This window comes from Amphiura filiformis, chromosome 5 (assembly GCF_039555335.1).
Source record: "Amphiura filiformis chromosome 5, Afil_fr2py, whole genome shotgun sequence".
Taxonomy (NCBI): domain Eukaryota; kingdom Metazoa; phylum Echinodermata; class Ophiuroidea; order Amphilepidida; family Amphiuridae; genus Amphiura; species Amphiura filiformis.
The window spans coordinates 66934122-66946441 of NC_092632.1; the positions used below are offsets into that span (position 1 = coordinate 66934122).

The 12320-nt window shown below is 46.2% G+C and overlaps 1 protein-coding gene across 2 annotated transcripts in view; it reads right to left on the minus strand.

The window, feature by feature from the left end:
* The window catches only part of LOC140153585 (mitochondrial amidoxime reducing component 2-like), a 55526-nt gene that overhangs the window by 6796 nt on the left and 36410 nt on the right, over nt 1-12320 (minus strand). For both annotated transcript variants that reach the window (XM_072176365.1, XM_072176364.1), the window contains exon 2: nt 638-823. In XM_072176365.1, coding sequence (XP_072032466.1) covers nt 638-783 — 146 coding nt within the window. In that variant the 5' untranslated portion in view covers nt 784-823. The remainder of the gene's footprint in view (nt 1-637; nt 824-12320) is intronic.

A 12320-nucleotide genomic window follows, 5' to 3' on the forward strand; every position in this document is an offset into this window, starting at 1 on the left:
CCATACAGATGGTTTTAATTCGCTTAAACTAGTACACATACTTCACCTCTAAATTTGTCCAGAATATCCTAATTCGCATATTACAGATATTTTACATATACACTGAAAATGATCCAACAATTAATTGCAAAATAATGTTTTTACCCAGTACTAGGAGGGCCACAGGTATTTTGTTTCATCTCAAGTTTTGTAGTGAAGTCCATATTGACTGCTCAGTGCCAGAAGTGGTTAAGTGTAACAGCTGCCATGTGTAGTAGATGAGTACAATATACTGTGTATATATTGCCAAATGTTCACAAGGCAGCCATTGCACTTGCACACTTCTGGCACTGAGCAGTCCATGGTTTCACCTGAGTGTGCCAACACACTGCTCTTGTACGCACTATACCATCTGCAGTATTAGGCTAGTGTGCCTCATTTGATATTGTGACCAGGTAAAATACACGTCACAACCAAACTCGAGTGAAACATGTGTTACAGTATCGAAGGCCAGACTTCCAAATTCACCAGAGCAAAAATGCAACATTTTACACATTTTCCAAAAATGACTAGGACAAAAGGCAAATCCATAGTGCACATGAAGTTTCATTTTCATAATTTATTATGTTCCATTTGTATGTTTGTTTTCCTTTCTCACCTGAAGCGAATGACATCATTATCGTCTGTGACTTTTACACCAAGAGGTACTTTCACTGTTGGCATATCTGGTGCATCTAACAGTAGGTATTTGCCATCATCTGATATACTGGTCCGAATTAAGGCGAGGGCGCTCCTCTGTCGCATGGTAACAATACTGTTGTCTCCATTTAAAATAGCGAAATTTCTACGAAGGAAGGTAAAAAGCAATAATACAGACTAGGATCAGGAAGGTAAGAGTTCATAAGGGTAATGTCGGGACCCAGGTTATACCAGTTCGACTTAAGGGACCGTTCACAAACACTTGTAAGGGGGGCCTGATGCAAAAAATTTCATTGCGAACATTTTTCGGCCCCCCCTTTACATACCTCAACAATTTCAGGGCCCCCCTTTTTGACATGAAAATTATGGGTCAACCGCATAGAAAAGCATATCTAGACTCAATTTTCATTTTTTTTTCAAAAATTTCAGGGCCCCCTTTTTGCATCAGGCCCCCCCAACAAGTGTTTGTGAACAGTCCCTACAATATATTCTGTCGGTCGGACATCCGGGCTATCTCTAGTCTCGGGCCCAAACTGCATGTGGCTCACGGTTTGTTGTGAACAACAGAAACCGGCTGTGAAGGAGGCTACATAGCGATGTTGCTGGAGTGACCCTCAATTTCGGAGAAAACGACACTCGACCATTGAATTTAATTTTAAGTCTGTCAGTATATAAACGGTAAATCAAGTAAGTTTCTTCCACTCTGAAGACTTAGAAACGGTTGTTTGATTCCACTGACTATTTGCGATCGAAATTTACATAACACCAATGACAGAAATCATCAACAAAAATCGAATGTTTTCACTCGACCGTGAGTCGCATCATCAACCGGAAGTGACGTGGCACGGACCGACAGAATAGGTATGACAGGGAAACCTCAGTTAACACATTTGCTAGTCAGCCAAAATGGCTTAAACCGGTGTGACGGGACCGAGCGGCTAGGTACTTAGCAAGTGGTTTTATTGGTGGGTGTGCCGGAGCTAGAATCCGGCTACGCACTGGAGGAGACTGTGATGGACCTCAAAGAAAACTGCAGTGACACCTCGTTTTACTTCAACAATGTATACGGATTTATTTGCGGCACTTGTCTTATCTGTATAACATACTACGGCTTCCAAAATATACTTTATCTCCACAAAGTAATACCATCTCACATATCAATCAACACTAGCTTTTGATCTGGCCATCAGGCTGTCTCACGCGTCACAATAACCGGGCAGCAGGTAACAGTAACCACAAGTTGCCGTACCACCAATAACACGCTACACAACGGCAATAGTCTGATTGGTAAACCCGGGCCAAATTAACATGCTAGAATACGCCACACCAGAATCTAGAACGATCATCACCGGAGTGAAATAAGAAAAATGTGTTAATATAATTATATAACATGTAAGGCCTACAAAAATCTAAGTTATTTAGTACAAAATGAAAATTTGGGCATAGCGGCCCCGCGAAGCGCCATGCTAATATCGACGACACTTGCGTACGACATGCAAGCATGTAGTGGCAAAGTATCATCACAAAGTTTGACAAATATGATATAAACACAACTACCTATTGGCATACGAAAAATTGGGCAGCATGGCCCCACGCGGCGCATGCCAATAGGTATAATACATGCAAATGACACACTAGTATGCATTGGCACATATTAATATTTTGAAAAATACATAAGTTTTTGAACGCAATTGAAAATTTGCACATAGAGGCTCCCCTCTAGGTGCAGACCAGATTTTCAACAATACATAAAAGATGACATACGTATGTATCTTTACGATACATGACGTATATATCTCTATGCATCATCACTCTTAAAATTACGACATGGTAAACAACAATACAGATTTCAACAGACTATGTGTTATAAACAATAGCACTATACAAACCATTAGGCCCTACTATACCATTAGGCCTTGTCACTACCTCCATCACTCAGCATTTGGATTGGTCAACTACTTCCATCACTCAAAGCTCAAGCCCTCCATCACTCAACTCGGACCGACTAACTCCTCCATCACCCAAACTCGGACTGGCCCAACTCTCCTCCAAATACCCGCAGTACCAGGGCACCAGCCCACGTCGCACCAGGACACCAGTCCACGTCGCACCAGGACACCAGTCCACGTTGAACCAGGACACCAGTCCACGCAGAACCAGGACACCAGTCCACGCAGAACCAGGACACCAGTCCACGTAGAACCAGGACACCAGTCCTACCCGACGTGTTCCTCCTCTCTACTACCCTTAACTCGCCAAATACTACTCCCCGCAGTAATTAGGCCCCCAGACCTCCTCTCTGCTACCATTAACTCGCTAAATATTGCTCCCCGCAGTAATTAGGCCCCCAGACCTCCTCTCTTATGGATCCGTGCTCCTTGCTCCGTGCTCCTCTTTTATGGATCCGTGCTCCTTGCTCCGTGCTCCTCTTTTATGGATCCGTGCTAGTACCTTTTGATCCATTGCCTCTCTCTCCCGCACTGAAAAGCAAACATACACGTGCACGGAACCATAATATAACACAATCATGTCTGTTGAAATCACAATAATAATGATAAAAATATACCATATCATCTTACCAATAACTTTCCGTGAGCACTTGATATTCACATATTATAAAAATAAAAATACATGAATATTTAAATACACTTCACACACTTTATATGAGATCATAGGCCCTGCACACGACATGTTTTGTAATAAAGACCTAATTAATTTAAAATAGTATCTGGGTGTGACTTGCGTGAGTTCCACATAAATAATCTGATCCAAATGTTAAAGCCTCCATGATTTGACAAAATGTAAAACAATTGCTTTTAGCTGAAGCTACAATGTTTGCATATCAATAATAATCATGAATAATGTCAAAAGTCAGACAATATAAATAAACACCTAATAAATTGTGGACAATGAGAAAGAGAGTGAGAGTATTATTTTCCAAACGAAAATAATACAACGCGAAAATATAATAAACCCTATTAATATTATACGCAACTCGCCATCTCAAATAATTAATCAAATCTAAGATCCAAAATATTATTCGGGGAAAACCCGAGTAACGCAATTAGCGCATGTACATGTATATGTGCTACCTAGTAATGCGCTGTGCGGTACGTATACCTTTGACCTCATTGATATGTACAATCTTGCACGTACGCCAAGCCGGGCCACCAAGACAGCAATAATGGAACCCAAATAAATTTAATTACAAAATAATCTAAGATAGACGAACTAAATCAACCATTTCTCTCTTTCCGCTTTACCTAGAAAATCCTGTTACGCACCAACATGAGCAGCAAGAAATACTATATTGTTTAAAACATATGATTTTGAAATACGAACACGATAAAGCATGATTTTGGGGGTGAATTTATGGCCAAAACCGATAAGAAATGTGCAGAGATGCTATGCTTTCCGTATACACGCACACGGAAAATAAAACAACGAAGCATCAGCCGAATTGTTCACAGAAAATCGCTCAAAATACATTCTAAGATTAATTTCACGACTCCCAAATCACCTCTACGTGTTCTATACATAATAATCTAAGTTGAGTTGGAATGATTTAGTTCCCAGAACCATTTATAATAATAAAAATAATAAAAGAATAACGAAAGAACAAGAGAAATATAATTACCTAGAACGATCATCACCGGAGTGGGGAAATTTCCACTCCAGCGAGACCGCATGGCAAGCAGCCAATCAGCGAGGCTTATTACCAGTTAATTGATTGATTGATAATGACGTAATGCAAAACGAAAATTCGCCTTTAAAAAGGCGCACTTCGTGATTTGGATAATAAAATTAAAAGGATACTAAATAATAATATTTAATATTTCGAATCCCGTCACACAGCCCCCTCCCAACATTATTGACGCTCCGTCAAAATGTGATCTTTGAAACACTAACGGGGTTCGAAATTGTCTTACTCTACATATATATACACAATTTACTCTACAACATTTTTAAATATATAGCGTCTTATGGTCCTTCCGGCTCCGTCATGGCAATGGTAGTCAGCTTAATCATCTGGCATGCCTGAAGCCAACAAGTTCCTGGCAATGGTAGTCAGCTTGATCATCTGACATGCCCGAGGCCAAAATTCCCTTTGTCCAACATGGAGTCGGTTTTCTGATGACAGCAGATCCCTAGTCTTCTTCAGCCACTAGCTGCGGCCATTCTTCTAGACTCTCTTAGGCTAACGGTACCTAATGGGTCTCCGTCGGACTCGGCTTGGATTCCGACGTCCCACCCACATTTGGGGTCCATATGTGTCTTTCACATTAGGTGCACCTTTAGGTTCTCCTATATCTCCAACCTGCTCCACCATACGTCCACTCCCTGGGACTCTATTGCCTTTTCCCCATCGTGGAATGTGTCGCACTGCTACCTCTGGATTGAACTGGACCCTCTTTTTCTCTCCCGCCCTCATTGGACGTTTCCTCATGCTACTTGGTCTCTCTGTGCCCAGTTTCGTACTTGAGTTCCTCTCTTCAGTCCCTTGACTCTCGGCAGGTTTGTCCCCATTGACTACATGATCATCTGGCCTTGGTGCTTCCACTGATTCTTCCACCTCCGGCAACACATCAGTCTCCAACTCAGACTGTTTCTCCGCCGGGACTGGAGCTTCGAAGACCCATGGTTCCAGCTCTGGTCCTTCATAGGGTTTGAGGCGGTCCGCATGCACAACCTTTGGTTTACTTCTGGCCGTTTTCTGTATGCGGAAGGTGACATCCGATAGTGCTGTCACCACTAGATAGGGACCTTCCCATGGTAGCGTGAGTTTCTTTGACAAGCCAGGTCTCCTCTTGACATCAAACAGCCACACAAACTGACCCTCCTTATAGATAGGATCTCGTGTTCGACGGTCATAGTTCCGCTTCTGGCGCCTACTACTCGCTTCAAGAGCATGCCTAGCTCTTTCGTGTACACCTCTCATTCTCTCCCTCAACTCTTCTGCATAGTCAGTTGCACATTCTCCTTCTCCAGGCACGGCACCAAACACTAGGTCAACTGGGGCAGATACTTCACGTCCTAACATCATCATTTTAGGGCTTTCACCGGTAGATGCTTGTACACTTGATCTATATGCAAAGCCCACATAGGGTAGACACTTGTCCCACTCCTTCTGGTCTTGTAGTGGCAACAACATCAGCGACACTGCATTGGTTATGGTACGATTGTATCTCTCCACTAAACCATCAGACTTCGGGTTATAAGGGGTAGTTCTTGTCTTGGTGATGCCCAGTATCTTGCACATTTCACTGAAAACTTCTGACTCGAAGTTCCTCCCTTGGTCTGAGTGCAGTTCTAGGGGAACTCCAAACCGGCACACAAATTCATGCACTAATTTGTTTGCTACTGTCTCCGCACGCTGGTCAGGTATGGCGTATGCCTCCATCCATTTAGTCCAGTAGTCTCCTACCACAAGGACATATGAATTTCCTTGGTGAGTCTCTGTAAGGGGCCCTAAGACATCGATTGCTACTCGCTCTAGGGGGGCTCCAACACGGGTTTGCTGCAAAGGGGCTCGACGCTTGCACGGGGGTTCTTCTTACGGGCACAGTCTACACACTGCCGCACATAAACTCTGACATCAGCACTCATACCAACCCAGTAGTACCGTTCTCGCAGCCTTGGCAAGGTTTTCTCTCTACCCAAATGGCCTGCAGTCTTCGATGCATGCAGTGCATCAAGTGCCTTCCTCCTTAATGACTTTGGAAGCACTAGTAGCCATTTGAATTCTTTGCCATCGTCACTTTCCCATCGCTTCAGAAGGACGCCCTCTTTCACCGTCAACATGTCCCACTGGCCCCAGTATGTCTTTAATGCAGCCGACTGATGTGCAACTTCTTCCCATCTGGGTCGTTCACCCCCAGATTCCTTCAACACTATAATGGGTGACATAGTCTCATCAGCCATCTGAGCCTCTCGGATAGAAGTCAGTGAAACTTCAGGCATGGTAGTGAGACGCCTGAGCCATACTTCAGTGTCACTGGTGTCACTGTTTTCTACTGCTTCGGTCCCGTGTGGGTCCTGCATAACACCAACTCCTTCAATCACCGGAGTGTGCTCTTCACCGCTGCTATACACTGTCTCAATGTCGCCTCGTGCAACCTCAGCCTTCCCCAGCTCATGTTCTGGGTCTGTCTGGATCCCAATTTCACACGTGGCCATAGGAATCTCATTTGGTTCTATTAACCCAGCCTCCTCAACTTCTGCTTCCTGTCCTTGGCTTTCTTCTGCCTCTTTGGCCATCTGCCCTTCCCATCGACCACACTGTTTACATGGGCGCCTGGACAACCCATCTGCATTCTGGTGACGCCTACCAGGGCGATACTCAAGGCAGAGATCGAAGCTTTGCACCACTTCCAACCACCTGGCGAGTTGGCCTTCCGGATTCTTGAAGTTCGACAGCCACCTTAAGGAGCTGTGATCTGTCCTCACCTTCACTTGGCCCCCTCCCAAGTAATGTCTGTACTTCTTCAAGAACTCCACAATTGCTAGCAGCTCTCGCCTCGTCACACAGTAGTTCCTCTCAGCTCTCTTCAAGGACTTGCTACCATATGCTATCACCTTCTCTTCTCCTTCTTGCTCTTGTGACAGTACACAACCGATTGCAAAATTACTTGCATCTGTGTCCAGGATGTACTGTCCTGCTATTTTAGGGTAAGCAAGAACTGGTGCCGTTATCAATGCTTCCTTCAATGTGCCAAAGGCTTTCTCACAATCCTCATTCCACTGGAACTTTGCACTTTTCTCTGTCAACTTGTGCAATGGTGCAGCCGTGTCAGCAAAATCACGTATGAATCGCCGATAATATGACGCTAGTCCCAGGAAGCTACGGACCTGTGTCTGTGTAACTGGCGTCGGCCAGTCCTTCACGGCTTCTATCTTGTCTGGGTCGGTATGTATCCCCTTCTCGGATACAATATGTCCCAAATACCGGACCTCTTTCTGTAGTAGGGAACATTTGCTTGGCTTGACCTTCAGCCCGGCACTCCCAAATCTGTCAAACACTGAGGACAACCTTGTCAGGGACTCTTCAATTGTACGGCCAAATACAATGACGTCATCTAGGTAGACCAGCAACGCTTCCCAACGCAGACCTGCCAGCACATTGTCCATCAACCTCTCGAATGTGGCAGGTGCGTTGCACAGCCCAAAGGGGAGTACATTCCAGGAATACAGGCCACTTGTTGTCCTGAATGCAGACTTGTCACGGGCATCTTCGTCCAGCTCTACTTGCCAGTAGCCTGACGCAAGGTCCAAAGTAGAAAAGAACTTCGCCTCTCCTAGCGCATCGAGCGAGTCGTCAATCCGCGGCAGCGGGTAAGCGCTTTTGACGGAAGCTTCGTTCAATTTCCTATAATCTAAACACAGCCTCTTTGACCCGTCCTTCTTCTTCACAAGAACCACTGGACTTGCCCATGGACTGTCAGAAGGTTGTATCAGACCCTTGTCCAATAACTCAGCCACCTGTCTCTCAACTTCTGTCCTCTGCTCAGGTGAAGAGCGTCTCAATGGCTGTCTAATAGGCTGGGCACCCTGTGTGTCAATGCTATGCTGGACCAACTTGGTACGCCCTATGTCATACTCGCCCCTCGAGAATATGTCCTGATACTTGACGAGTAGCTCGAAGATCTGTCTCTTCCCCTCAGGTTCTAAGTCAGTGGCACATCGCTCGTACAATTCTTTCAGGTGCTCTGGAAGTTCCACTTCTGCTCCCACTTCTTCACATCTGCGAACCGACTGTTCGCATTCGACCTCAACATCTTCTTCCTCAATCTGGAGCAAACGAGCAACTACCTTTCCTGCCTTAAGCACCTTTTCTTCTGAGCCCAAATTCATAATTCTCACGGGTATGATCTCCGAGCTAGCGTCTACTACGGCTCGGGCTACCATCAAGTCATCATCTTCTATCCCCTGATCTATGGGTTCCACCAAGCACATCATGCTACCTCTCCTGTTACCAGCCAAGCATGCAGGGACCACCATTTCATGTTCTGCAGGTATACGAATCTCTGATGACGTAACCAGCTTTGAATACAATGGTTTGTCATCTTTTGTGCGACAATCCACTCTCTCGCCGCGAATTATCAGCTGCAGACTATCAAAATCTATCTTAGCTCCGCACTTCCTCAGAAAATTCGTTCCCAGCAAGTTATCGCTGACTTGTGCAACGTAGACTGGCACACTCTCAACATGACTACCAACTTGCACTTCCATGTAGGCTGATCCCATTATCTGTACTCTGGACCCATCAGCCTGTCTCAAGTATACTTTCTCTTCTTTCAATGGTGGTCGTCTCGCCTGCGGGATCTGACGGTACTGCTCTGGTGTTAATGTTACTTTGGAGGCACCTGAATCAACACAAAGCATTACTCTCTCTCCCTGTATGACAGTTGAAACCCATAGATCCTTTATTTCCTCGGGCTCATTCTCCCCTATCCCCAAGGCGAATTCTCTTATGTCCGTGAGAAGTTCGGCCTCCCCGGTGTCTGACTCTGATTGTTCCCCTGTCTCGCAAATTGGTTCGGTCTCCAGCCTTGGTCCCTCCTCATAGGTGGCCTCCCCCAGGACCATTGGTTTGGCCTCGTTTCGTTTCCCTGCCATCTTGCAGGACAATTCCGGTACATGTGTCCTTCCTGATGACACTCAAAACATGCCAACGGGCGTTCACATTGCCACCAAATATGATCACGGCCTCCACAATTGCGACACTCACTCCACTGGTCCACCCTTCCACCAGCTTGCTGGGGACAGGACCTCTGCATATGCCCTGGCTCTCCACATTTGAAACATCTCCGTGGGGAGTCTTGACGAGCTGGAGAACGCGGACTCACTCTACCATTTGGCAGTGGTTGCTGTGACTTTGCTGCAGGAGATGGCTGAGGACTCTTATTAACTGGACCTTGGGCCCCAGCACTCAGCGTTTTCTCCATTCCTTCCACTTTCTCTAGCAAGACCCTCACCATCTCATCTTGGCTCTGGTATCCAAGACTATCACTTCTCTCTCCCCTACCAGAGGCAACTTCGGGTCTGGCTTGCTTAACTGACCTCAAGTCACGCTCCATCTCACTCACACGCGCAATCAACTCACTCACTTCAGAATCTCTGGGTGAGTAGTCTTTCTCTTCACTCGCTATTCTACTATAGCCAACCTGTTTTCCACGACCTCTGGTCTGTTCCGTCTTGCAGAATGACTCTACATTCTCAGCAAGCCCTATAGCATCCACCAGAGTTTTAGGGGTCGACCGGAAGAGTTCCTTGCGCAACTCTGTATCAGCTATCGCCCTCTTGAAATGTTCTCTAGCTATGTAATCTTTCTCCGCTTTCTCAGACTTCGGGTGCGCCAACTCCACTAGCCTTTTGATCTGCTTCCCCAGTTCACGGAGGCTCTCTCCTTGCTTTTGCTCACGCCGAGACAGAGACAGGAAGTAATTCTCGGGACACTCACGTGGACCGAACTCTCGCTTAAGTACCTTCACTACTTTAGCATAACGAGCCTCACGTGGATTAATATCATTCACATTCAGCGTGGCCAGTGCCTCATCTTGGCAACAAGAAAACATCTGGAAGGCTGCCTCCCTATCTGACCAGCCATTGTAGTCTCTACACGCATCGAACTGGGCGGCAAAGTCCTTAAATGAGCCTTTCCCATTGAACTTCGGGGGCTTCATACTTCCTCGTTTCTTAACTGTGTCGTCTGCACTCGTGGACTCATCCGTAGATGTCAATGCAGGTTTATTTTTCTTCCTTCCCCGCGACTTCTTCCCCTTTGAAGGCTTCTTTTTATTTGACTTTACTCCTGAGGAAGCTTTAGTCTCATCGTCACTAGTCCCCTTGGACTCTCTCAGAAGCTTTACCGCTGACGTGCTCTTCTTAGCCTTTTTGCTGACTTTATTACGCTTGCCTTCACTTTCTGACAATGTGTCAGAGTCACTCCCACGGCTATCGCTACTCTCAGTTTCACTCTCTGCTTCTATCGCCTTCTTCTTTGACACCGATGCTCTCTTGGGAGATGATTTAGGCCTAAAGTCAGACTCCGATTCACTTTCACTGCTAGTTTCAGTCTCGCTAGCCAATTGTGACTTCTTCGAACCTATTTGTACCCTATTCTTCTGCTTCTTAGACTGTTTCTCTACAGCTTGACCTGACTTAGCCTCTCGGCCATGCAGAGTGTCCTTTGCTTTTGCCTTTCCCGATAGGGATCCAAACTTGGCCTCAAATTGGCTCTTCCCCTTCAGCCTCTTATCACGCCTTAAGGGGGGCGGTTGGCTTTGCTCTGCAGTGTCACTATCTTTGTGCCCTCGGCGCAGTCCTTTTCTTCTATTCAGCCGACCTTGCTTCTTAGACTGCCGGTTCACTTCTTCTCCTGAATTGGAATCATCGGTCTGACAACCTACTTCCACTCCTTCTCTGGATGGCCATGCCATATTCACAGGCCCGTACTTTTGCTCACGCTGCGTGCCTCGCAATTCCTCTTGTAGTTCTCTCTCTCGGTTCAGACTCCCAATATCTATTTGAAGTGCCTGCTGGTTGCTATTCCTTTCTCGTTCTTGCCATTCTTTCCACTGCCGCTCATCACGTTGTGCTTGTGCAGTCTCTTCGCGTTTTCTCGCCATTTCTCGTTCCACCCTCTCACGCTCTTCCTGCTCTCTACGACTATCTCGCAACTGGTTTATTCTCTCCTGCTTCTCTCGTTCTTCCTGTTTCATCACCCGTATTTTATGATCCATCATCTGTAACTCATGTTTCCCTTCCTCTTCCTCCTTTTGCATTTCCTGTTTCCTCTTTTGCCTCTCCTGTCTCTTAACTTGGGCTTCAGCCTCCAATTTCTGCATTTTACGTTCTGCCCGGGCATTTTCCTCCACTTGTTCTTTTTCCCGTTCCCTGCGTGCCATCTCCAGGTTTTGCGCATCCCGAGCTGCTTCCTCAAAAGCCCTTTTTTCATCCTCAATACTACTTTCCTTCACTTTCACCCCCCATCGCCAATCCGCGAGTTCCTTCTCCTTCTCCCACATGACCTTTTCCAGCACTTCACACTCTGCTGTATTCGCTTGGTGGCGTTGAAGCATTTCCCCATACCTCTGGTCTGACCCTTTACTCCTCACATCAAGCACTACAACACCTGGTTCGCTCACCTGACCCTGCTCATGGGAATCACCATCCTCTCTTGCCTCCAACCTTGACGCCATCTTCTCAGATCCCCTAGATCTAAGGTTGTACCGTCTCCCTCTGTGCTCATGTCTAGCGCCATCACCCCCAACCTCTGCATCACTACCAGGTGCTTCCTCCTCGGACACATTTCGAGTCTTTCTTCTACCTCTCTTTTGCAACCGTTCTACTTCTCTCTTCTGAGTCTGTCTCCCTTCCTCAGAAGTACTATCCCTTCGTTTCCGAGTTATATTCTTAGAACGTGCAGCCTTTCGCCCTCTATCATCAGGTTCATCCCACATATCAGAGTCACTAACATCGCTTGAACCACTTCCGGACTCACTCTCAGTATCACTTTCATTACTGCCTGCTTCCTCCCGTTGCTCTGGTTCAACCTTGCCCTCTGTTGACTTTAACTCTGATGCCTTACTATCACCTGGCCGAGCTCCTTCCCACTTCTCTTTCCATCCAGGGCTACCTCC